At 37.5% G+C, this 27,319-nt stretch overlaps 1 protein-coding gene across 3 annotated transcripts; it reads left to right on the top strand.

Annotated features, from left to right (window-relative positions):
• The first annotated feature begins 1,743 nt into the window (after positions 1-1,743).
• Positions 1,744-26,375, top strand: PPM1J (protein phosphatase, Mg2+/Mn2+ dependent 1J). Of its 3 annotated transcripts, none has more exons than XM_039337383.1 (10): positions 1,744-3,252; positions 9,248-9,371; positions 10,170-10,493; positions 12,100-12,212; positions 15,256-15,340; positions 18,952-19,070; positions 19,920-19,983; positions 20,707-20,814; positions 21,915-22,066; positions 24,090-24,362. In XM_039337383.1, exons 1-10 carry the CDS (start codon positions 2,897-2,899, stop codon positions 24,103-24,105), a joined length of 1,461 nt encoding a protein of 486 aa, XP_039193317.1. In that variant the 5' UTR covers positions 1,744-2,896; the 3' UTR covers positions 24,106-24,362. The 3 variants fall into 3 exon arrangements, with proteins under 3 accessions (XP_039193317.1, XP_039193316.1, XP_039193318.1); XM_039337382.1 differs by lacking the exon at positions 24,090-24,362 and adding an exon at positions 24,369-26,375 and having other exon boundaries at positions 2,897-3,252; XM_039337384.1 differs by lacking the exon at positions 24,090-24,362 and adding an exon at positions 24,369-24,516 and having other exon boundaries at positions 3,041-3,256.
• The last annotated feature ends 944 nt before the right edge of the window (positions 26,376-27,319 follow it).

The raw sequence follows: 27,319 nt of genomic DNA on the forward strand, positions 1-27,319 counted from the left end.
GTGCTTTACAGCCCTCTCTAAGCAGTTACAGAGTCAGCATATGGCCCCCAACAATCTGGGTCCTCAGAAGAATGGAGGACTGAGTCAACCTTGAGCTGGTGAGACTCGAACTGCCAAACTGCTGGCAGTCTGCATTCTAACCACTGAGCCACCAGGGCTTATGTGATCACCTTTTGTGACCTTCTGACAAGCCAAGTCAATGGGGAAGCCAGATTCGCTTTACAACCATGTTACTAACTTAACAACTGCAGTGATTCACTTAACAACTGTGGCAAGAAAGATTGTAAAATGGGGCAAAACTCACTTAACAATTGTCTTGCTTAGCAACAGAAATTTTGAGATCAATTGTGATTGTAAGTCGAGAACTACCTATACAAACCAAACATAAGACTTTAGTGGAGTAATGTATTTAGGTCTGGAGCAGGCAATATGGTTGTTAAGAGCACTTGGTTGGTTGCCAAGCTTCCTATCCACATTGATTTTGTTTGAATATAAAAATCATCGATATGGCAGACTGCGAAATAAATAACATCAGGCATCTTTTTTATTGGCAAAAATGCCTCTGAACTGAAGATCTATCAGGAAAGTTGAGATGTTAAAGGAAGCTCTGGCTATGAAATACTGAATGGAAGCATTTGGGGAAATGGAGCCATTTGTTTGAGGATCTGGCTTGAGATCTAAACACAATACATGAGAACGTCCACAGGACATGCCAAACTGAACAGCTGGGTCTGGCCTGCATTCTTAACACTCATACATCTTCCCAGGATCATGCAGCTCTTTAGGCAAATTGTTTATCTACTCTTTCTTTCACCACAGGACACACATAGGTCTCTGAAAAGAGCACACAGTAATCTGGGTCTTGTCCCAATTTTCTGAAATCTAGAATGCCACCTGTTTGGGGGATAAATCTATCAATAAACCATATAACTTCATTAAATATTCTCTTGAATGGTCCTAACCTGCTTGCTAACTTAAGATTTGTATATGAAGAACAGATTTAAAAAGTAGTGGTTGATCAGGTGATGGTAGTAGTGGTTTTTTTCTTACCAGATTTTTTTTTCTGGAACAGTAACAGCATTAAGATAACAGAAATATATTCAGAAAACAATAGATTAGGAGTGACAGTTTATTTCTAAAGCTGCATACCTTTCTAAGGTGAACAAGATATGTTACAAAGCCAGAGCTGTAGATACAGTATGGTGAAAATCCTAAGGTGCAGGTGCTTCCGAAGAGCAAAGTTTCCACAAAGAAGAGGGGGGTCACATTATTCTCCAAAGCACCAGAGGGCAGGACAAGAAAAAGTGGTTGGAAACTGAACAAAGAGAGAAGCAACCTAGAATTAAGGAGAATTAAGGAGAAACTTCCTGACAGTGGAACAGCTTGCCTCCAGAAATCATGGGCACTCCATCACTGGAGATTTTTAAGAAGAGGCTAGACCAGTGGTTCTCAACCTGTGGGTCGGGACCCCATTTGGGGTCGAACGATCATTTCACAGGGGTCGCCAAACAAGGCTGTCCGCCATTTTTTCCCCTTTTCTTTGGCCACGCCCCTGGCACCCGGTGATGTATAAGTGGTTGGGAGTCACCACAACATGGGGAACTGTATTATGGGGTCGCGGCATTATAAAGGTTGAGAACCACTGGGCTAGACAGTCACTTTTCTGAGATGGTATGGTTCTCCTTCTTGAGCAGGGCAGGGGGCTGGACTAGAAGACCTCCAAGGTCCCTTCCAACTGTATTGAATTGCACTGCATTGCATTCCATTGCATACCATTCATCCTCAGACACTTTAAGCTGTGTGGACTTTAACTCTCAGAAATCCCCAGCCAGTTTAAAGTGGTTGAGGTTGAGGCACTGGCTTAGAGCTGTAAGTACCTTAAACCCAGTATATTTAGTGGGGGGAGGATCACAAAGTCATCCAGTACATAGTACAGTGGTGGCAAACCTATGGCACGCATGCTGTTGTCCCTCTCTGTGGGCACGCATGCTGTTGTCCCAGCAGAGTCCGCCAGAATATGAGCATGTGGCGTTTGGAAGTGACAGGGCAGGAAGCAAGCGAGCAAGCGGCGTTGGCCCCACGGGGATGCCCCGGAGATGGCGAGGGACTGGTCCTCGCTGCCCTGGCCCCAGCCACACCCACCAAGTCTGCCATGACCACTGTAGCCACACTACCCAGTGGGCCAGGCCCCCACACACCCTCTGAGGGCACCACAATGCTGATGCAGCCCTGGCACTTTGCGATAAATAAGTGGGTTTTGGGTTGCAGTTTGGGCACTCTATCTCTAAAAGGTTCACCATCACTGACATATTAGCTGAATTTGGTTGGCATCAAATAATTAAGCAAGATCAGACTGGCTGCTACTATCGGTAGGATGGGAGACCATCAAGAAATCAGAGTTGTCACTGGGAAGTAAAACAACAAAACAAGTAAATCATTGCTGCGGTTGCCAAGCACAGCAGGGGCTTGTTCATTAACTCCCCGGGAACCCGGCATATTGAAAGACAACCTGACCACAAGGCCTACGGGGAGCCTTAAAAGACACTTCTCTGCAACGGCAGGCAAGGTCCCCCCGAGGCACAGCCAGCGGCTCCCCAAGGAAAGGAGCGTCTCCGCGGTTCCTAAAGCGCTTCGGTGGGAAGAGAAAGCTCCGAGGCGGCCAGGAGGAGGTTCCGAAGCCGCCTAAAACTCGCGGTGCGTCAACGAGGACGCGGTTGGGAGGAGGCTCTCGGAGATTCCCTGACGTGTCTGAGTTCAGCTCGAGCCCAGGAGGAGGAGGAGAGGAGGAAGAGGAGAAGGCGGGAGCAGAGCCCGCCAGCGTGCCTTCCTCTTTGGCCGCCCCGAGCTCGCAGCGCCCGGCGGCGGCGGCGGCGGCTGCAGCAGCAACAGCGGCAGCATGTTGGGCAGAGTTCGCTCAGCGATGGCGCAACTAGTCGGGGGTCTCGGAGGCGGAGGAAGCCCCCGCAGTACGCAGTACGCCTCGCCCGCCGCCGGCGCCTCAACCGCGGCGTCCCCGCCTGTTCGGTCCGAGGCTATCGGGCCCAGCGTTGCCGCCCCCGCTGCCGCCCCCACCACCTCAGTTACCACCACGAGCAGCTCCTGCTGTGAGGCGCCCGGCGGCAGCTTCTCGAGACCGGCTTTTCTGCAGCTCACGCCAGAAGAACTTCTGCTGGCCGATGACCACACGAGCAGAGCCATCCAGAGCTCCCGCGAGAGTCGCCGTCGCCTGCCCTGGAGCACCGGCTACGCCGAGTAGGCGAGAAAAAGCGGCCAGTGGCGGCGGAGGGAGGGAGCTCTGTTGGCGCTTTTGGGTGGGGAGGAAGGACACTTACTTTCCAGAGTGGAGGCAGGGCTGGAGGGCTTGGGCCGAGTGAATCTGCAAGGACTATCTTGAAGGCATGTGACAAAACGGCGCCTCCGAGCATGCACAGAGTGTACTCACTTTAGCAGCGAGCCCGTCCTTATGTTGTCCGAATTAGAGCTAAGGAAATTCGGGGTGGGTACGAGAGATGATCGATTAGTTAAATCGACCTGCTCCGGTTTGCCCGCTTTTATGCGACAGTCGTAGTGCTGTTGATATGAAGATATTTGTTTGCCCTTCGTCATGCCCGGACTGAATGGCCGAATCCTTTAGGGGACTCGACGGAGGTTTTAATTTTACCACCGACATCGAGGGAGAGTTAAGCCTGTAGCCCCCCCTCTTTAAAGATGGAAGATTTCGCTTCCCTCTTTAAATAGGGCTGGGAAAAGCAAAGTAGTTGTGTGGTGACGCGCTCGGTTTCCAGCCGCTGCTTTGGCCAGCTGGGGCCCGATTCATTCATGGGGACCGCTCCTACGAGATTTCTCTTTTAAACGGCTAGTAAATCGTTAGTCTCCAAGGGCAAGGGCGGGTGTTAAACCGCGCCGTTAGGTGGATGAACTCCTAGGATAACCAATTGAATCTCCTCAGTCCTTCCCTCACCTTAAGCAGCCTGAAGATAATGCGAGGGAATTTATATGGGAAAGAAAGATGGAGAGACCAAATCGTTGGTTTCTTTCCACTGCTCATTAAAGAAGAAGCGGCAATTACATCTGCATGCTGTCTCTGTTGTATAATATATACATGTTAAGTTAGCCGAGTGTTGCCCAATTTTCAGATTCATCGGCTCTGTGTGTGTGTGTGTGTGTGTAACTATAAAGGAAGGATTGTACAATATACTGAAAAAACGTAGTTGTGCTTGAAAGTATTCCAACACAGCTATTGAGCCTTAATCCACATTCTAGGAAAAAAGCTGGCTTGTGAAATCTAGACTACAAAAAATCCAGGCTAACTTTTTGCAGCCAACTAGAATTTATCAGATAATGACCCTTATGGTGTTAATGACCTTTACAACTTTAAGATATTCCTGCAGTTTTTAAGAGTTATCTTTCAAGTATAAATAGAAAATTAATATTGTAAACCACCCAGAAAGCTTCAGCTATTGGGTGTTTTTCTTAAAAAAACAACAACCCTTAGACTTAATTGTTTACCAAAAGTCCGACTTTTAAGCATTTCTTATAAAGCACTGAGACAGCCAAAATGTGAAGTTAGATTACTCGAGTAGATGGGTGAGACCAACACAGCTGAATTTTCTGATTCAAATTGATTCTGGTGAGATATAAATAATAAATTTACTTTTATAAATAAACCTGGCTAATTGGATTTAGTTGCATGATTATGCAGAACAGAGGCTTAATGTGTTATGTTTATATAGCTAAGGTTTTCTTTTACATAAATTTTTATTTCAGAATTCTCATGAAATATGTTAAGACAAAAAAAAGTATTTTCTTGCAACACTCCCCAATCTCTGCCCTTCCTATGTTAATGTATGTGAACAAATTTTATGCATCCCCTATGGCTATTGTTGATTTTTTTTTTTTTAAAAAAAAGAAGGCATTTGTCTTCATTCACCTCTATCATAGTTGTCTGTGGAGATGGTAAAAAAAAAAGTCACATTGGCAGTCACGACATGCAAAAATAGATGGACTTTCTATCTTCCAGTTGCACCTACCATCTTAACTTTTTTATCTATGCCTTCAGACACCCCTAATCTTTAATGTGGCCTTCCTTCTGTTCTGGTGGTTCTCAGGGCTTGCAATTGGGAGCTGAACTACAAACGTGCAGAGGATCCAAAAATAGCAAATTACTTTTTTTTAAAATAGACACCCAAGGCAATTGTGTGCCTCGTGTGGGTGTCTGAAAATGAAATGTTTTATTGTGAGAAAGATCCCTATTTTTTATCAACTAATTTGTGGGTAGATGTTCAACAAATGCTTCTTTTCTTGGCAGGGAAATTTGAAAAGCTGTTATCTGGCTGGTAAAGAGGCAAAAGTCTTGCCAGAAAAATGGTGAACATGTGCATTTTAATCAAGACTGCTAAATTCATGTTGTGTTCTTTTAGAAATATTGAAATGGCCATAAACAGATGTTTTTCTCTTTTTGCCTCTTTCTCCATTTATTTTACTTGTAAATGGTACTTAGTATTTTACTTTCCAGTTGATTTAATATCTCACTTTTCTTATGGCTTCATGCTGTGTGCCCTGACTTCAGCTTGCTTTTGTTTAGCAGGATAGGCTGTCTTAGTTTTAAGGTTACTAGGACCCAGTCCGGAGATAATAATATCAGTTCTAAATATAATTTCCTTGACCTAGGTAGGAGAATATCCTCTTATCTGTTTCTTTTGCTACTCCTGCAAGCTTTTTTTCTTTTTTGTGGTGAGCAGGTTGTATCATTCCTTGTTTTTAACTGAATAATGAATAACAACAAACTGATGTCTCTTTCCTCTTGAAGAATTTATTAACATAAATTGGTGTTATTGTTAAAATTGCAGAAAATTTTTCTACACAGTTTAATGAAATAATTTATACAGAAAAAACTGCCATCAGCCAGATTCATGCAACAAGGCATAGTATGCTTTGTTTGAATTTTGGCAAAGAATGCTACATAGAAGATGTTCAGGACCAGTTTCCATACTGTGGAATACTGTAATGGGTTTAAAGTGCAAAGGCAAATTCTGATTGAATCTTAGAAAAAGCTTTCTATCACTAGGAATAGTTGGACTGTGGAAACATGTGCCTAGAGAGATGAAGGTCTTTCTTTGGATGTGTCTGGATTCCTCTAGAGAAGAGGTAGTTGGACTGGATTACCTAAATCAGTGTATCGCAATTTCAGCAACTTTAAGGTATCTTAAAGTTGTTGAGATTGATAACCATTGACCTAAATGGTCACTTCCAACTCTATAAGACTTTGATTTCCAATCCAGTCACTGAGTTAAAAAGTACTTCTAGTTCTTCCTATAGTGCCACTTCCTACTGCAGACTATCAATGCTATTTGTAGCTTCAGTTTTACCATCTGAAACAAGGATATATTTACTTGGGCCAACCCATATGCAGAGATATTTCAACCAGGATATGGCTCATCATATAATACTACATTTCCTTTGCAGCTTTCCTTGCGTAATTCATTGAACTGATATTTCTCATTATGTATCATCCGATCTCAGTAGAACATTTTCTTTTCTTGTTGGTATTCACACTTTCCCTGTCTTTGCCTATGCTTTGGAGACAGCCTGCCTCATTAGGTTACACACTAATTCTATAATCTATAAATCCACATTTCAAAGGCTTCTCCTACCCTGTTTGTGATTTGGCTCCTACAAAAGACCTGGCAAGACATTAGAGAATACAATCTGCCAACAAAGTTCCAATCTTAAATTCCAGCAGCAAGCTAGTTACTTATTTTTCAACAAGCTACTCTCACCTGTTCAGTCTTGCTCTTTATTTCCATGCTACGATCCCATCTGTCAGTCAGAATACTGAGTATTTGAGTATTTATAATATCTCACCCCCTCAAGTTGTCCTGTTTGTATTATAGCTTGTTGAGGGACCTTCTTTTTACTGATAACATTTTGTTTTGTTTTGTTCTGTTTTATATTTAGCCTGCAAGATTTACTTGACTGATACACTTGACTAAACTTTGTAAACATTGTTCTCTATTTACTAGATGGAAAAATAATCTGAATAAAACATAATTGGGATATTAAAGTTTACACTTTCTTACTGTTCTTATAAATATTCATTGGCTATAGCTTCTGAATGCACATTAAAGTGCAAGGGTGACAATGAACACTCTCGTTGAATTCCACACAATAGTTGAAATTATTTTGCTTTTCCTTCTACTTAACATATACAGTTTGCTTCCAATATAAATTCATCATAATGCATACAGCTCAGTTATCCAGTCTTATTGTTTTCAATATACCTAATAATTCCCATGCTTCCCTTGATCAAATGCCTTTTTATAATCAATAAATATCCATATTTGCATTTCAACTAGTTTTGTGTATTAAACAAGGCAATCCAAAACACTTGACCTGGTACACTTCTATATTGCAATCGTCCTGGTATTACAATTTGGAATTAGACTAAACTCTGCTTCCAACTGAATGTATTTAGGTTTGACCATCAGCACTAAATAGCAAAAATAGCTATTGTAAACTTGCAGGATTAGACAATTTAAATATGGCTACTTAAAGACAAAATAATAGCTTTTAAAAGAAAAGAAAGACAAGAAAGTTGGACTGTGGACAAACTTAGGATAATAAGTCTCCACATATTTGCAGTGCAAAAAGTCGTAATACACAGTTTCTGTTGATCCCACCTTGTCCCAAGCAACTTTGCAATTGTTTTTCCACTACTGAAATCTTTCTTTCTTTCTTTCTTTCTTTCTTTCTTTCTCTTTCTTTCTCTCTCTCTCTCTCTCTCTCGCGCGCGCTCTCTCTCTCTTTTCTTCCTTCCTTCTTTTTCTTTCTTAATATAAATATACACATGCAGAACTTTAGATCAGAAAAGGTATAAATTTTCTGCTGCAACAAAACAGGAAAAACTAGTAATAAACCGAACATGGATTCAATATTGTGATTATTCTTATACAATATAAAATTCTCTCCCATGCTGTTTACTTTTCATATATGCATGTGAAAGAGAGAAAGACTACCTGAAGAGGGCTATTTTTGCCTTTTAATTACTGCAGATCAAAACTGTCATGGAGTTTTGATATAGTTGTAGTAACTGGCTGAAAAATGGACACCTTGTAGTTGCATATTTGACATAAAAAGATGAGCTCCAATCAAACACTGAAATCAGATGTTAGAAAGCACATGATGTAGCATGTCTGCTGAAGCTAAGCTGGCCTAAATGCTCTTTATACACATTTAATTGGTTTGAAACACGTGAAAAGAAATATGTTTGTGCAGATATGAATTTGTCTAAATGTATATGTAGAGTAGGGATGGGGGGAGGTAATGACTTTTACATGCAAAGTTTCGCCTCCTTTTAATATGCATAACAGGCATAAAAGGAATGAGGCTTTGCACAATTGTAGCTGATGCCCCTGCAACGGACTGTAACTTATAATAGTTCTTAGTTTCTTAATGCTTTTTAAAAATTTGTTGGAAACATATTGAAGGTTTTCCTGTCATCCCATGGGGGTGGAGAGGGGAGGGGAAGTGCCTGTCAAGGTTATTTTGAAACTCTCCTGAGTTCTATACTAACTTGCATCCTCAACATCATATACTATTTGTGTTTTGCAAACTGTACTGTTACAAATTCCTGCCCGGATAATGTTTCCTGTTTTATTTTTCTACAACTTCCTGCTGCCAAGCTATGTTTTGCAATGATGTGAAGTAGCAAAGCTGAAAAAAAACAAAGATAAAAAGTTTAAGTTCATTTTGTTTGGCAGTTTTATGCCAGCCATGATTTGCTGGCTTTGAGGTCCTCTATCAGGTTTTTTCATCAGAAACAATGGTTGCCCCCAAGGGCTTGAGCAAAGCTTGAAACCACGAGTTTTGTTTGGATAGCAAAGAAGGCAGTATGAGATTAATAAGCTTGATGAAATAAGTTTAGAGGTGTCACTTTTCATGGTGTAGAGGTCCTATGCTGGTCAATCAGACATCAGGAGCCATTCATTGACTAGAGGTAAAATTAACCCACCTAACTCCACAGGGCCCGTTTTTAGGTTTAAAAAAAACCCCAGACATGATGGCTATGCCAGGTCCTCTCTCAAATTGCTTCTGTTTACTAAAAACAGCAGCAATGGAATCATTTGTCCCCATTTGGGGTCAATCTTTGTGCAAGGTGAATCTGAGAACAAGGGAAGTTGGTCAATCAAATCAAATTCATATCATTAAGTCCACACTATGATGGTTTGTTTCTCTCTTTCCTGAACAGAGTGATAAATGCTGGTAAAAGCCAGCATAATGAGGATCAAGCTTGTTGTGAAGCCGTCTTTGTGGAAAAAAGAAACAGCCTGAGAAATAACCCAGGCCCCAAGGGAATTTCTGGAGAATCAGAAGTGAGTGGTGAGCAACTGGATGACCAGAGCTTCTTCCACAGCTTTAATGTAGTTTATTTGCTTTTGGTTTACTGTGTTGCATGAATCCAATTGTTGTGACTTATAACTCACAGTTTTTGGCTTTGCAGTTAGAATGTAGTTTATTATGGATTATTCAGTAAATCGTGGTTAAACAAGCCATTGTTTATGGGTTCATAATGATTTAATCCAGGTAATAGTTTCAACCATGGCTAAATCATAGTTTACTACATTATGTGAACTTATTCTAGCTTAGAGTAGGACTGTTTGATTCGCAGTTGCTGATTAATAGTAATGGTCACACAAAATAGTTGTTACTTCACAGATCTTACCTGAATTGGCAAACATTGTTTACTTGATGAAGTGGAATTGTGAACCAGTGGGAAAGTTCCACAAACTTTCCCATCCACTATAGTCACAGGAATTATTGCAGCTGGCATTTAAAATAATGCCTGTGAACTATGTGAGCACTGGATGAATAGGATACCTATTGCATTGCTTAGAGGCAAAAATTTCATCACCTTGCTACTTCATCACCTTTTCTGCCCTTTCTTCTTCCTTTGCAGTAAAATAAACTCCAGGAATTAGGACCTCCTTGAACTGGTGGCAGTTTGGTTAAATTGATAGCTGGCTGAGAAGGTGCTGAATGTTGCTTCAGTCACAAACTGCAAAGCTTGCAGAATTTCACCAAAGTGCTGCTTCATCAGTTTTACTTTTTTAAACTTGAATTTCCTTTCTTTTGGCATTACTTCAGAATAGTTCTTTCCAATCTCTCTGCAGGGCAGCAAAGGTCTGTATTTTTACTACTGGAGTTTGTTTGATGGACATGCTGGAAGTGGAGCTGCAATTATGGCATCCAAACTGCTTCATTTCCATATTCGTGATCAGCTCCGAGACTTGGTGGATATCTTACAAGATTCTTCTCCTCCACCAATTTGCCTACAAGAGAGACCCAGGACAGTTCTCACCGAACCAAACAAAGCTCGTCTGGCAGAAGAAGACAGAGAGGTCCCAAACAATGCCTTGCCACGCTTCCATATGGAAAAGATGGTTTTCCATGAAAGTTTAGTAGTGGGAGCCATTGAAAATGCATTCAAACAGATGGTAAGTATGTAGAACAAAGATGGGCTGGAGAAGGCAGGCTGCTCCCAAGATAGAGAATTACAATCAATTTCCTGGCTTGGCACAGACTTTGGAATACATGTAAGCTGCCTACTAGACATGTGGTTATCTTAGTCTGAGGTAGAACTTCCTTGTAATTGATGCCTGATTCTGTATCAGAAGTGGAATGAAATGGATATGTTGCATTCAAAGATAGGAGAGCCAGGATAAACAAACAAAATCTGCTTCACCTTTCAAGCAGGCAAAGGGCCTTGGGTATATAAGATGTAGCCTGTCTCATAGATTTAAATAGGTGAAGGATATTCAGAATCAAATAAACTCAATTACTAACAGTTTTATATTAACACACACAGCCCCTTAGCCACTGAAGGACATGTAAGTTGGAGATCAGGGATGTGTTCCAATCCTGCTTGCCTGTCTTCCACCCAAAATATGCATTCACTTCCTTTTGCAGTTAAGGCACTGACATGGTGACCCATGACTATTTTTGGCTGACTAGATATTTGCTTATCTATCTGCAGATCCTGAGCAGAGCCTGTTCTGTTTTTCTGTAGCACAGCTTGAGATCTTGTCTTCGATGCTGCTCAGGGGAATAAAATACACAGAAAAAGACACATTGTCAACATATAGCATTCATATATCAGTTCAGTTGTCATGGCTTCCCTAGAGAATCTTGTAAACTATAATTTAGTATAGGTACTGAAATGTTATTGGTGATTCCCCACCTCTTCATAAAATTATATAGAGATATTTACTAAGAGAGGGTTTTTTTCTTTTTTGTTTGTTTCCTCAGATATTTGAACTGTGCTTGCTAATTAGCTTTCTTTTGATTAGTATTCTCTCCCTTTCACATATTTCAGACCAGGATAACTGATAAGTCCTAATAGACAAAAGATTAAGTTAGCAATTACTTAGACCTTTGGCAAACAGGGATAGTCACAGATTAACCACCATTCTAAAGGTATGAAAAATACAGATGATGGCAAAACATAGCCACCCAGAATATGAGGTATACTCTTCTTTAAAAAAAAGTCATTGTGCATTTGTGTGGATGGGAAAAAAAAGGAATGTTGGAAATGTTGCTGCAGGAATAGTTCCTATTTATAACTGTTTTTGCATATCATCTTATTTTCCTGGAGAATTAATGACTGCTTAATTGCCCACTATACTAATTATTTGTACAGTTTTGTAAATTAGATAAAGCCATAGTTGAAACTTTTCTACTGATTGTGATTAAGGGCCTCTGCTCTAACAAAACATAAGCTTGGTGTAAATGATTCAAGATAAATCAAATCCTAGTACAGCATAATGCGAATACAATGTCATTTCTCTATTTAAAATAGACTTTTGATATATGAAACAAGAATTTGTCAATGCATAAAGTTGTAATTGTTAAATTTGAAGGTAATGTCTAATTGACTACCTTGTTTCTGCAACTGTTGTTTATATATCTATTTCCTGAGAACATTCTAGTTTATTAATATAGGAAGGTGGGGAAGATCTGTGATTACATATAGTACGGTTCTGCCTTCTTTTCTGATATGATAGATCGTGTTCCACCTGTACTTTTGCTTTTCTGTCTTTTCAGGACAATCAAATTGAGCAAGAACGGGTAACCAGACAAGCAACTGGAGGCTGCTGTGCCCTGGCTGTGGTTTATCTTCTGGGGAAGTTTTATGTGGCCAACGCTGGTGATAGTAGGTAAGTGGGCTGGAGAATGTTTTGGCTCCTTGACAAATTAGAACTGTCCAAAACATGTATTCATTGCAAAAATGACATTTCTTTACTGCCTGGTAGAATTTAATCAAGAGTCCTTCTGGTCAAGGTCAGTTATTTTACCTATAATGTATACAAAATTTCAACAACAGTTTAAATATTTGTCTTTCTTCTGTTCATGCACCATTAATATCACACACACACCAGTCCTTAAGAGAGTGTGTATTAATGATAAGTATATAACTAATGAGAGCCAGTTTGGTGTAATAGTTATGGCATCAGGCTAGAAACTGAGAGACTGAGTTCTCATCCTGCTTCAGACATGAAGCCAGCTGGGTGACTTTGGGCCAGTCACTTTCTCTCAGCCTTAGGAAGGAGACAATAATAAGACACTTCCAAAAATTTTGTCAAGAAAACCGCAGGGACTAATCCAATAAGCTATAAACAGATATATGATGCTGTGTTTCTAGTGATGCTGTGTATGATCAGGAGATCAAATTTTGCTTTCAGGAAATGATCTGACACTATAATGCTAAGTCTGATCAATTGTGGATAGGAAACCATTAAGGGTCCAATAGTTGTCTTGAATATTATAGCAAAAAATGGGCTATGGATATAATAAATTAATAAAACTTGTGCTGAATAAAGGCAGTCACTGTCAATAGTAATAAAAGTTGGACAGAACTCCTCAGAATTAAGGACTATACTTTTTGTCAACCAAAGAGTCAATTGACTTGTGCTCAAAAGGATAGTGTAGTGGTACCAATGATGGAGCTCGCTTAAGATTTGGGTATGAGATAATTATGGATCCCAAGCAAATCAGAGAATATTTTTTTGTGATCTGAATGTTAAGATGGAAAAATTAAAAATTGATGAATATAAATATGCTCTTGCAACATATCCTGAATGCTACAAGAGGGAAATTCAGTTTTGAATTGCGATTATTCATTTGGAGTTCCAAATTATGGAGTTTCTTTGTTATAACCTGAGCTAGAAGAGTCATGTCATTTCTCCTTCTATTGTTGAGACACCTTCAAAATTATGGATAATTAAAGAATAACCATTAAAGTTATTTTAGTCTTTATTGTAGATACTGCATTGATTCAGTGCCCGTTGTTTTAATTGTTTTTAGTGATTCAGTCCTAAATCTAGAGTATCACCATATTTAGGTACTCATCAAATAATAATTTAAGTGCTTGTTAAAGAACCTTTATTGATTTAAAATGTTCAGAACTTAAGTCAGTAAAATAAATTTTACTGGAGTATTAATCAAAATGAAGCATTGATGCTAATTAGATTAAGGATTCTGGATTACTTTTGGAATTAATTAATAGATGCTCTGTTTCCTCATTGAGTCTTCTATCTGCATCCAAATTCTTTGGGATTCCGAATTGAAAATAACAATACCTTCTTCTCTGTGCCAAAATGATAACCTTTAGGTGTATTGTGTACATTACTATCTGGGGATGATGGGAGTTACAAGTAAAGTATCATTTGGTGAAGGCTACACAAGTGGATAACAAGACAGAGAAAAATACACTATTGTTATTTCTCATTGTGGTCATTGAAATGAGAGCTTGTACTAATAGGAAACAGTACACACATACTTTTGACAAGTTATTTTTTCAAGAGTGAGATCAACTTTTTTATCAAGTCAGAAAAATCAATTAGAATTTGTTTTAATTTTTGAATAAAATCAGGCTCTTAAATATCATTATCAAATATGGAAATATTGGTAGTTTAAGATGAAGACTTCCAACCCAAGAAGCACAGTAAAATGCTGTAACAGATATTGTGTAAAGCCATAATTGTGTTTAATTGTTTTTGCTTAGTCATTACATCTGAGAGATAATTAGCCAAGCACAGGGCTTGGCAATCATTTTAGGTGCTAGATTCCATATGTAACATTACCAAAAGATGAAAATAAAATCCCTGTGTGCGTGTGTGCATGTGTGTATGGATAATCCACATTTTACATTATATTTTGATCAGAATATCCATGCACTTGGGTTTGGATGATGTGACCCATTATTCTAGCCATATTTTTCTTCTCACAATCCTCCTCCATCCTTTCAGCACCATTTCTGAACCCTAGTTTCTTAGACTGATTTTTCTCCTTCTTTGCTTCCTTATCTGTCTGAACAAGGAACATCTTTTCTCTCAGAGCAGGTAACTAACACTGCTTAGTAATTTGGCTTAACTGTTACTGTAGAATATAAGGACATCTAAATATGTCTTTATGGCTGCTCCTTTTCAATATGCTATGTCAGTGTTTTCTCTGGATGTTCTTGAGTCACACCTAGGATTTGGCGTTAACCCAATAGGAATGTTAAAGAAAAAGGCTACCTAGCATTTCCTTGACCTTTATAGTTTCTAAGCTAGCATATTATACCAATATGAGCCAGAGCTTATATTATTAGATATGTCTTCATGCTACATGGGGAAAATAGTCTTTAGTAACTATGTCTGAGGGTCCCGTTCACCCAGTTCCCGTTTTCCCTGCATAAGTGCACGACTACTGGAATGATATGTTTATATCTCCTCTTATTCATGAGTCTCATTGACAGGACATCAGCAAATCACTTCAACTTGCTTATACAATAGAGTCATTTGGGGCATACAATAATAAATATTTTAATCTATTTTGGGTCTTTAGAATATGGTAGGGAAACTTTAAACTCTAGAAATAAAATAGAATGAAGCCACAGCAAACAATTTCATCCAGAAAAAGGGAAAGAAGGAAACTCTCATCAGAAGGTTTCTGGGCTTTCAGGCGTAATATAACATTATCCTCTTCCATCAACAAGAAACAGGCAAGGAAACCTTAAGAGTATCTGGAAACATAGATCCCTGGCCATTATTTGCCCAGATGCCATATCCTTCCCAGAGGCTCTCTCTCTGTATGGCAATGATGGTACTTACCTAACCCTGCCTCTCTTTGCCCTCTTTTGTATCTGCTGCTTGCACTTCCTTTGCCATCTCTCTCTTCGCTTTCTCTCTAATGTCATCATTGCATGTTTCATTGCAGGGCCATTGTCATCCGTAATGGGGAAATCATTCCAATGTCCAGGGAGTTTACTCCAGAGACAGAGAGGCAAAGGCTACAGTTTTTAGTAAGGAAGAACTTTCTTTCTATATGATATACTTTTAATCTATCACCACTGACAACAACCTTGGCAGGTATATCCTTGAGAAATCAATTCTGTACAAACAAGATCATCAGAGTTCATAGTGGTTAACTAAAATAAGGTTTGCCTTGCAAACCTAAATTGAAAAACTAGTAAAGGCAAACCTCTTTTTTCGCTCAAGGTTATTACACTTATGCTTTATGCAACATTATCTAGCATGCACCATGGCCAATCATCTTTGGAGCTTAGGGAATTTTCAATTTCCATTTGGAATATGATGTGGGTGAATTTATTGTAAATAGTAAAGAAAGACTCTCAATGTACTATTAATTTGTGTCTAGTATTTATTTTCCTTATTGAACAGATGCATATTTTTACAACCTTATAATGTATAAGGACTGTAACGTATAATGTATAAGAATTAGCAGCAACGTCAGCAAACCACAGTGAATCCAAAACAATGATATATACACAGTGATCTGATCATGTAAATACTTTAATTAGATACTTGAGTCTTGACATATGACTCAAGTGCATAAGTTGTGACATTTGTGGGATAATGTTATGTGTGTATGTTTTTTGTTTGCTCCTCCTTCCTTCCCCATGGATGCCCATAATAAGATATTGTTTTGTAATAATTGATTGCAAAATAAAAGCTAAGTTTTAAAATAGAGTTCTAGAAACTCACAATTCTGCCAATCTCAGAATACTCTAAAGAAATAGTTGAGATGTGGGAGCTGAATTGTAATTATTATAAAGTGGTGTGTCTTGGCACTGGCAACTTTTAAGATGTATGGACATTAATTCTCAGAATTCCTCAGTCAGCTGAAACTTCTGGGAGTTGACATCCATACATCTTAAATTTGCCAATGCTGAGAAACACTGTTTCTAAAACATTGATTATCTAATTAATTAATTTAATTGTATTAAAATTAATTTTATAAAAATTAATTAATTAAAGAAGGAACATTAATCAGTCTTGTTTTTTTCTCCTGTGTTGACGATTCGGTTGAGTTACAGCACTTAGAGAACAAATAAATATATCAAAAATAATACTTAAAACATTTAATAGCCTCTCTACTAAATTGTAATACCCCAGGACAATCTGAGAGACTTTAGAGATTTTACAATCAACGGAAGATTGTACCATTTGTCCTGCTACTGCAGTTAACATATACACATATACTCTTATCTATCTTATTTCCACATTTCCAGCTCTCTTAATGAAGGTATGACAGAGAGATGAACTCAAAACAACTTTTTTATAATATTAATACTTTTAAAAAAAAAATACAACTAGAAGTCCAAGCAGCATTTCTCATACAGAATAGAGTGATGGACATTTTCCCTGCAAATATATACATATTGCCCTGGAAGAAATCCTATTTCCCTATACATCGGGAAATTCCATTGCTGAGATCACACAAGGAAAAAGGTTAAATTCTCCTCTCAATTTTTACATTCCTAATGGCACTCACAAAGGTAGCCAGTTTGTTGTAATGCTTAAGATATCAGGTTAAAAACAGGGAGGCTCTGAGTTCTAATCACAAAGCCAATTGTATGACCTTGGGTCACTCTCTCAGTGAATGAGGCAGTTGTAAGCCACTTCCAAAATCTTGCCTGACTTCTCCAGGCAATCAAAGATGTCAACACTGACTTAAATTTGGAATTCATATAATTGCAAATTTCTCCTTTGGCCAGAGTGCCTGGTGGAGTGAGTTCTTGCCTTTATAGAATAGTGATCTCCAAATTGCTTTAAACTCTGTTCAGTAAAAATAATGCCATGCTTTGCTTGTGTACATAAAATTAATAAAAAGATTTAACAATATTCAAAGAGAAAGGGTAGGCTCCAGATGAAGGTTGAAGAACAATCTAGTGGTCCTCAAGTATCTGTTTTCCCTAACTTGTCTACTGCAACTACCCAGTCTCACTTTTAATAGCAGTGAAAAATGGAATTATGATGCAATGCATTTTAAAATCTTGTGACCATATTTTCAAAAGAAAGCAGCTTGGGGCTAGTCTGAAACTGAGAAGTGATAGAGGGCAGAAGTACTAATTGTAAGAGAACACCCTTGTCATAGTCATACACATATATTTTCTCTCTAAGGAGCAGTTTTTAAATTTTTGTGCTTGTTTGAATATAACAGGAATTTGCCTTGTAATTCAGTGAGATGCATTCATTTATGCAAAACATTAGACAGTATTTACTTCCTGGGATGAAAGGCAAATTTACAGTTAAGACAAAATCTATGAAGCATGAACAGCCTAAGGTGTTGCTGGCTCATGTTTTGAGCCTTCAACTCTACCTCTTTGGCAAAACATCAGACTGAATCTTATCTGCTATTCCATTGAAATGGCTTCCAAGTGCCTTGGAAAAGAAAAAATAGTTTTGGGTAAGGGATCCTCTTTAGTAGGCTATGTAAAGAAACTGAGCAACAGGGAGTCCATCTTGTATTTTGTCGCAGGCTGAAGCAGTTCATTTTATGCCAAAACCCATTTATACCTTAAGTCATTTGTTGTGCCTAGCTGACAGTCTATTATGCTTTATCAATGTGATCCAAGTTCTTGAAAGAGCAAAGCCTGTTGTAATTTTCAGTAGCAGTGTTTTTTGTAGCACAAAATAAAAACCACGCCGGTTCTGCCGATTTCTTTCCTGAATTTCTTTTCCCCATGCCTCACTCCTCAATTGCTACTCTTCTTAGGGTGTATAGGGAATATTGTTTTTAAAGTGGCCTAGCTCTTCCGTTGCACTTTTTTTGGTCAGACTTAACAGGAGAGGTGGGGTAAAATTTGCCTCCTTAAAGGTCATATGTTTAGGATCTGATTGAGCCAATGTTTCTTAATCTTTCTGTTTTTTGGCTCTGTGCTCCATTCTTGCCTGACTATTGAATTTAATCACTTCCTTTGGGCCTTCCATAGCTAGCCTGGTAAATAATTGCCTCTTTGGTGATATTGACAGGAAAGGATGGAATCAGCTCTGAAGAATAAGACCAACCTAGGATAGCTAGAGCAAGAACAACTATCTTTGAAATGCAGGGTTCCCCTTCATACAGGTAGCAAGTAGGTAGGTAGATGTCTATGTGCAGATGCATATGATAGAGATATTCCCATAATTGGAATTCGCATTAAAATGACAGCTGTCTGAGCAGAGAACAGGATCTGGACTACTGAACTGAAATCTTGTTGCCTCCAATGCCAAATATTTGTGCCATTGTTTCTTATAAAATGTGTCTTATTAGTTGCAACTTCTGTTTCTCCTTTAGTCTGGAAATAGCCTTATGACTCATTTGAGCATGAGACAGGTTCAGTTACTCATGCTTTAGCTTGCATTTAGGTGAAGAATGAATGCTTTGACCTTCCATTTTCAGTTAGACTTGTACACTATGTAGTAGTTCAGTACATAGAGAAAAAAGGCCCTTAAGTAAATTTTAACATCTCAGGAATTGGTCCCTGCTTTACTTTATATATGTTTGTTCCCTTCTGGGATTCTATTATTTAGTGCTGACTTGTGGAATATGGGGCAGTTTGGCTTTCTGTTATTTTGATGGAAAAGATCCAAAAATTCTGTCAGCTGAGCTTTTTCTTTTCTCTCATAGGGCTATTTGAGGCCTGAATTACTGGGAAATGAGTTTACTTACCTTGAGTTTCCTCGAAGGATCCAACAGAAGGAAGTGGGAAAGAAGATGTTATATAGGGACCAAAACATGAACGGCTGGTAACTTCTCTTTTCATTTGAAATAAAGCATGCTGATTCTCAATTATCAAAAAAGAAGATAAATTAGTTTCTATCATCATAGGCCATTCAGATGTTACAAGGCCCCCCTCTTGCTTCATTTCTGTCATGAAATTAAGATTAGATATAAGAGAGGACTGAGGAAGATTGCCAATGATTTAAAAAAAAAAGTTTCATTAAGAAAACAGCGGGAGGAAAGCAGCATACAGATAGTCCTTGATTTACAACCATAATTGAGCCTGAAATTATGGTCATAAGTCATGGCAGTCGTTAAGCAGGTCACCATGTGACCATGCCTGATTTTAAAACCTTTTTTGCAGCAGTTGTTCAGTGACTGGTGCTGTTGTTAAGTGAACGCTGCAGTTGTTAAACAAATCCATAATGCCCAGTGGGCAGTTTTGGCTGGAAGTAAATGCCAGTAACTAGCAAAACTCACCCAAAAATATCATGGTTGTGTGACCATGGATGCTGCAAAAGGTCATAAATGTGAGCCAGTTACCATGTGCCCAAAATGCAATCGTGTAATCACAGGTGGGGGTGCCTTATGTGTGATTGCTGGAACTTTGAAATAAGGTTGTAAGTAGCTCTGGGGAAGTCTGTCATAACTTTGAACAGTTGTTCAAAGGACTACCTGCATGTGTGTTTTACCCGCATATATTGGAGATAAATGAAATACTGCTGACCTCAACCTTTTTTTCTAGCTGTGAGTAGAAGAGATTTACCAGGACATTTTCTCCTTCAGCAACTGATAGTTTTATAAATCTAACATATCTGAGGCGACGATAACCTTCTGCATGACCTTACTTTGTGTATGTTTCCTTTTCTAATTAGGGCATATAAAAGGATAGAAGAAGATGACCTGAAGTTTCCACTTGTGTATGGAGAAGGGAAAAAAGTAAGTGCTAAAACTAATATGGGAGTCTTTGTACTATTCGTTTTCAGTGAACAGAGAAAATGTTAGATTAAATGAGCATGGGGTGGGGGGGGGAGGGTTGGTTGAAGGATAATGGAATTGAAACCAGGTTATGCACATCTATATCACTTAAATAAAAGCCAGGTTTATGTTACAGTGTTAGAGTCAACAGGTTTTTTTTAAAATGGGATTAATGTTTTGATACTAAATAGATGCATCTAGCATTTGGATTGTTTGCATTTTTTACTGAAGAAAGAAAAAGGGAAAACTAGCAACTTAAAAAAATATTAAGACGAAAAATAAATGGGAAAACTAAAAGGAAAGTATACACATGAAGACATATACAGTTCTGTTTTTAAGAAATTAATATGAAACTTTAAATATCCATTTCTAATACTGCTTTTCAAAATGACTTTTGTACAGCTGAAAGTAGTTACTTAAGAAAAACATTCTTGATAAAGTAAATGTATGGTGACCAAATTGAAAAACATTTTTTCTTCTGTTGTGTTTCTTAATGCTTTTTGATGCTTTGATTTTTTTTTTAGATAGAGCAACTTTTCAGACTTTTAAATACTACTAATTCAGTGAAAGATATCTAGTCTTCCAATGTTTTGCACTAACAAATCTTGTTTCTAATAATGTAGAATTGAATAAATGTCTTCGTATTACATCAAGTCTTTATCAGCTACTTGTTTTTCTGCTTAGGCTCGAATGATGGCAACCATTGGGGTAACTCGAGGCTTAGGAGACCATGATCTCAAAGTTTACAATTCCAACATCCACATTAAACCTTTCTTATCTTGCGTTCCAGAGGTGAGCACAACAAAACTAATGTTCTGGACCTTGAGATATACAGGCAGCCCTTACAACAGTTCATTTAGTGACCATTTGAAGTTACAACCACACTGAAAAAAGTGACTATGGCCATTTTTCAGACTTACGACCATTGTAGGATTCTCATGGTCACATGATCAAAATTCAAACGCTTGGCAACTGATTCATATTTTTGATGGTTGCAGTGTCCTGAGGTCATGTGATCACCTTTTATGACCTCCTAACAAGCCAAGTTAATGAGGAAGCCAGATTAAGTCCTCTATAAATAGATAATCTGGTTGAAAACTGTGGTCACCAGTAAGTCTGGTGATACCATGACATGCCCCCTTGTAGATCCCTGGTGTGAGAGACAGATCTAACTTCCCTGGCCTTAAAGATAAGCTTTCCCTTTATTTGTTTTAAGAACAGTATATCAGAATATTTGTGTTTTCTTTCTGTTACAAAGTACATTCTTTAATTACTTCTGGATTTCTTTGAATGGGAAGCGGTATAGAAATGTTGAAAATAAATACAGCAGTACCTCGATACTCAACTGCTTTGAAACTCATTGAATTTGGTACGCAATGTATTTTGATGAGAAATTTTTGTCCCATTACTCATTTGTTTGGTACTCAATGTGCAAGCTAGAACTTGTTGGTTTCACTTGCCTCGTGTCTAGTTACCCTTTTAGCCGAAACAAAGGGACATGTGTTGGTCACAATGATAGCTTTTTGCCCTGGGCACATCCACTTGCAGTCTTATCTTAGTTTCTGTAATGGTTTTGTGTATTTTTGCACTGTTTTTCTCATCAGTACAGGTAAAGTAAAGTTTTTATTTTATTTAATCTAAGTATTTATTAAATTTTAGGTTTATTTCTCATGTAAAGTATGCTGTACAACGCTATCTTTTTACTTATTGCCTTAAAAATGTGCATTGTCTTTAGTTTGGGAATTTATTTTGTTTAGTTTATTTCCATTATTCCGTATGGGAATTCCTACCATTTTTAATTGGCAGGTTCATAATAATAGTGATCCCTTAAGTACCTTTTTTCGCAATGCAAATTCATAGCAACAAAGTTGTATCTTCGTGTTTATCTGCAGGTGCACATTTATGATCTCACACAGTATGAGCACTGCCCTGATGATGTGCTGGTGCTGGGCACTGATGGCCTCTGGGATGTCACTAGTGATCAAGAGGTGGCCACTGTGGTCATTGATGTATTGATGGGCTATGAGCCCAATGATCCTTGCAGGTAAGTAGAGTTGTATTTCCTTTCTTTCAAGTGTTGGGGATGACACTGTGCACTGGCTAGAATGGTCCTTTCTGAACACTTACTGTCATTCTTAGTTTGTATTCTTTGCTTTGCTTATCAGGCCACCATGTTGAATTAATTGTATGTAACTTGGATGCAATTACATTTTATATATAAATAGAGCATGCAATGTTCTAGAGTCCGCAATGTTCCACAAGAGAATCATGACTTATGATCAGTCACTTAGCAACAGTTAGAAGTAATTACATTCATAAGTTGAGGATTACCTATATTCAGAATTCTGTTCAGTACTATTTTCAAGGTTAGTCACATGTTTAGGATCTCATGGGTAGAATTGCAATTTTTGGGGAATGCATTTTTGCGAAGAAAAATAGGCAGATTTTTCTCCCAATCTTCCATTCATGAGGGCAACCTTCCATACCTTTTTTTCCATCTTGAAGTTTCTTCTCAGCTTTTCATGTGTAAACAGATTAATAAATGGGTAGTCTTTCAAATATGGGATAGGGCTAAGGAAAGGAAACGCTTCTTGCTGTTTATTTTTAATTATTTGTTTGCTTATAAGCCTTTGATTCTGCTTTTTGTAAAAATACAGAGCCAATTCATGGCTGCTTTTTTTTATTTAAAAAGTTTTATTAACAATTACATAATAAACCCAATAACCCACTCCCCACCCCCCCACTTCCCGGAACCAAATACAGGGTATATCAAACACATGAAACATAATCTAATTAAGTTAACAAATATATTAATCATAAGCTAAACAAGTTTAACAATTTGTACAACAATTAATATCATACTTAACCCTTAACTCCCTTTAAACCTTATTATTAATAATACTTATTTTTTAATTATAAAATAAATGGAACTTTTCAGTTCCATATTTAATCTGAATATAATCTATTCATCTTCTCCATACTATAATATATCTTTCTTGTTTATGATCCTTTAAATAAGCAGAAATTTTAGCCATTTCTGCCAAATTGGAAACCTTAAATTCCATTCTTCTAATGTAGGCAACAAATCTTTCTTCCAATATTGACCTATCAATAACCTTGCTGCTGTAATTAAATTCAACATTAAAATAGTTTCTTTAACATCAAAATCCTCAAAAATCCCTAATAAAAATAGTTGAGGACTAAACTTTATCTTCCTTTTAAAAATATTTTGAATGTTCCACCAAATCATAATCCAAAAGGCCTTAATATTTTTACAAGTCCACCAAATATGAAAATAAGTTACATCAGAACTACCACATCTCCAACATTTGGGCTGTAAATTAAGATACATACAAGATAACTTTTTAGGATCCAAATGCCACCTATAAAACATTTTATAAAAATTTTCTCTTAAATTTTGAGCCTCTGTAAATTTAACATTTCTAATCCAAATTGTCTCCCATAAATCCAATGGGATTGGTTCCTGAATATTCTGAGCCCATTTCACCATACAATCTTTAACCAATTCCATTTCTGAATCCAATTCTATTAAGATATTATAAATTCTTTTTATATGAGCCTTGTTCTGATCTTTAATCTGTATTATCAGATTTTCATCTCCTAATGTTATCCCCACTTTCTTGTCTAAAGTCCACTTGTCCACTATTTGTAAATATTGAAACCGTGACTGTAAAATGTTCTCTTGTCTTAATACCTCCAAAGACTTTAATTGCCAGTCATTACCTGACCATATAAGTAATTCTTTATACGAAACTTTTCCAAAATTCATCCCCTTCAATATCCCCTCTATTGCATGTCTAGGAATCCCCCAAATAGGTATTTTATAATTTAACCTATAATAATACTTCTTCCAAACTCGATTTAAAAGGGCGATTTAAAAGCCCGATCAACTTTCTTATTAAAAATTAAGTATGCATGCCAACCATGGCTGCTTTTAATAGCTCACATTTCTGCCAAGTCTATGCTATACATGGAATTCCCTCTTTTACCACCTTGCCATGTCCTTTGCTGAAATGAATAAAGTATTTTGTTTCATGATATTATAGACTCTGGGGCCCCTGAATGAAGTCCAAATAGTTCAATTCATTTTACTGTAAGTGCTTCTGATTATTTCTGTTATTTCTTAACAGCTTTCTGGCTGAATCTACTACCAGCTTGTATTAAAATCGCAAGAGGATAACTTTAAGCCATTCTTCATTCCTCTTCACAATCAAGCAATTAAAATGATGAGGTGGTTATAGTCCACCTACGAATACTTACTTCATAATAATATATTAGATTTTTTGCCATTTTCATGTGAATAGATAGTAATAATTCTCTTACAGGTATACCATGGCAGCCCAGGAGTTGGTAACGAGATCCAGAGGGGTTCTGAAGGATCGTGGCTGGAGGCTGGCCAATGACAAACTGGGCTCTGGAGATGATATTTCTGTCTTTGTTATTCCCTTGGGTGGTCCAGGAAACTATTCCTGAACTCGGAGCCTCCAGTATACAGAGTTCTTGATTTAAAATGGTAAAAAATGCAACTTAACTGAAGATTGTAGATTCCCTTGCTGTTGAAATATTTTTGTTTCACAAGTCTTCAGAAGTGGATTATAAAACCCAATCATAAAGACTTCAGTTTACATCAGTTTTCATCTTTTTCAAGCAAGTGAGAGCAATGACACGTAGCCGAAATCAAAGCTTTTCAAGAATTACTACCATACATTCTTGAAATCCTCTGGAAATCTTTAATTCTCAGGGCTGTGTGAAATCTGGGGTGTGGTGCCAGAGAAAGAAAACTGTGGGTTCCACTGGCATGGAAATGGTCTTCATACTGATTGTTAGTCCTGCAGTATCCTTGATCCTTTACAGTACTGAATCACTTGTAAATATTTATTTTGCCCCATGACTATAAATGGACAATTCAGAATGCCAAGGACCACCTCATTCTGATTCACAATGGCAATTGTGCCTACTTGTCTAGAAAATACTGTCTTACTTGGCAATTAATTGTATGTGAATTGCTAAAAAATAACATCAAATAAGTGTTGTTGACTGATTGCTAGTTATTTCTCAGATTTCTCCCAGGCAGAATATGCGGTTTTTCCCTCCAAAAGTTGGATTTCAGGTTGAATACTAAGTAAGAACTCATTTTAAAAGTATCTCTTATTTAGCAGGAATTTTTCTGTATCATATTAAGTACTGTACATCATTTAACAAAATTTGCTAATTTTATAGGAGTCTCTCCTCTGAATGGCAGTGGGTGGGTACAACTGATTTCTACCCTAGAGAATATTGTTGAACAAGATCTTACCTTGTATTTCTTCCTCCACAAAGTGGTGGAACATCTGGTGATCTAAATCAACAGAGCCTTAAATAACAATATAGAGACATTTTCTGCAGGATAGGGCATTGCAAATATGTACCTAAAGCAACTACATCTATAGTTAACATTATAGAAGAGATTTTATTTCTAGTTCAGGTCATCTGTGTTTTTTTATGAAACATTCAAAAATTTCTGCATCTCAGCTCTACCTCTACAGCTCTGAGTTCTTAGCTTAATGAATAAAACATATTCTGTACTGATTTAAGTCTGTCTGGCAATGGTAGCTACACTTTATAACTTGGTAACTATTTCAGTTCAAGGGGACCCAGCAACTCACAATCTGCAATTTACAATACAGGTGTGAGCAACTGAATGATAAAACACAACAAAGGAGGGGGGGATTGAAGACTCTCACATTTATTAAAAACATTCATGGATTGCCTCTAATTCATGAAAAGTATATACAATGACAAACTTGTGCATCTTTAAAAAAACTCCTTTTTTCATTTACTGCAAAAAAAAAAATAACATGACTATCTCTCCAGAAATGAATGGGTTTTTTTAAATCTCCTTCTCTTTTCCTTAGCCTTTATCTTATTTCTTTAAAAATAAGTTATAGGCGTTAAAGAAAATATTTCTAATCTTATTTATATTTTTGTTTTAAAATATTTCATTTAGAATTTAGACCATAATTTGTCTTGTTAGGGAATAAGGTCCATTGAATTATTTGGGTCTTCTAAGTAAACTTTGATACTTCCCCATTATGTAAAGGCTGAGCTTGAAAGCTTTGATTTATTTGTTAACAAGGTGAGGTTTTAATGTCTGATGACAGATTAAAACATAGACTGGAAGGCTATGGGTACTCATTGGCATAAAGAAAAACCAGTCAAGAAATAATCTTACTCGAAAGCACTTCAGTATTGATTTCTCTTCTTCTTTTGACCTGCTGTGACTTTATGGTGATTGATGTGTATCATGTCACTTGTGAAAGATGAAATAAAGTGAATGCACCTCTTGGGAACCACAGAAGCCTAATCAGAAGATTAGATCATCCTGTTAAATATCTGTGACTGAGTCATAGTTACGGCATACTAAAGGCTGCATCCAAACATACCTTACACTGATAGTTGACTTCAAGTGTTAATTCTAAGACCATGTCAGAATTCACACTCTGCTTGCTGGCTGTATCCTCAGAGTACTAAGTCTATTGCAGCGGTGAATTTACATGCATTCAAGCAAACTCAAGGGGACCTTTTATCACATGCAAATAAATAAAAAGTTAAATTCTGGAAATTAGGAATGGCCAATAGAGGGCAGCCGTGTTACTTGGTTGCATTGACTTTGGCAGGTACACACTTACCATGGATCGCTGTAAAACACTTTTTTTTTTAGTTGCTGCATAACATTCTTCCAGCCTGTACAAGTTAGGAATACTGTACATTTTCTATACAGGAGAAATTGATAAGAAGGAAAAGTGATTAATCTTAATACATAGGTTAATGAATCACAAACTAGCCAACTACTTTTTATTTGTTAGGTTATATTAATGAAGTTAATAGTTCACTATATTATATAAACTGAGAAAATGCAGTTAATTATCTAAAGCTTTGTCAAAAGCTTATTACTAGACCACGGGTCTCCATTTGGTCATAATTTCATATATATTTCATGACAAGATTCCTTGAACTGTTATAGCAGTCAAACAGCACAGAAAAGTTTTATGACATTTTGTATTATGTCATAAACTGCTTTAATATTTATGTCGTAAAATGATTTACAAAATTTGCCGAAGTTTGAGAGTCAAGGGCCCCAAATTTTGGATGCATTCTCTTAAGTTAGTCCATCTGAGGTAATTCATTCAAGATGTTTTGCCCTAAAGAAAATGAGGAGGTGGACTCTAAAAAGAGCAATTTTAAACCACAACGAATTTAAATTGATATTAGAAGAGCAAATGGGCCTATTCTTCCA

Source organism: Crotalus tigris, unplaced genomic scaffold, assembly GCF_016545835.1.
Source record: "Crotalus tigris isolate CLP2741 ecotype Arizona unplaced genomic scaffold, ASM1654583v1 scf7180000017677.1119895, whole genome shotgun sequence".
In the NCBI taxonomy this organism is placed as follows: Eukaryota; Metazoa; Chordata; class Lepidosauria; order Squamata; family Viperidae; genus Crotalus; species Crotalus tigris.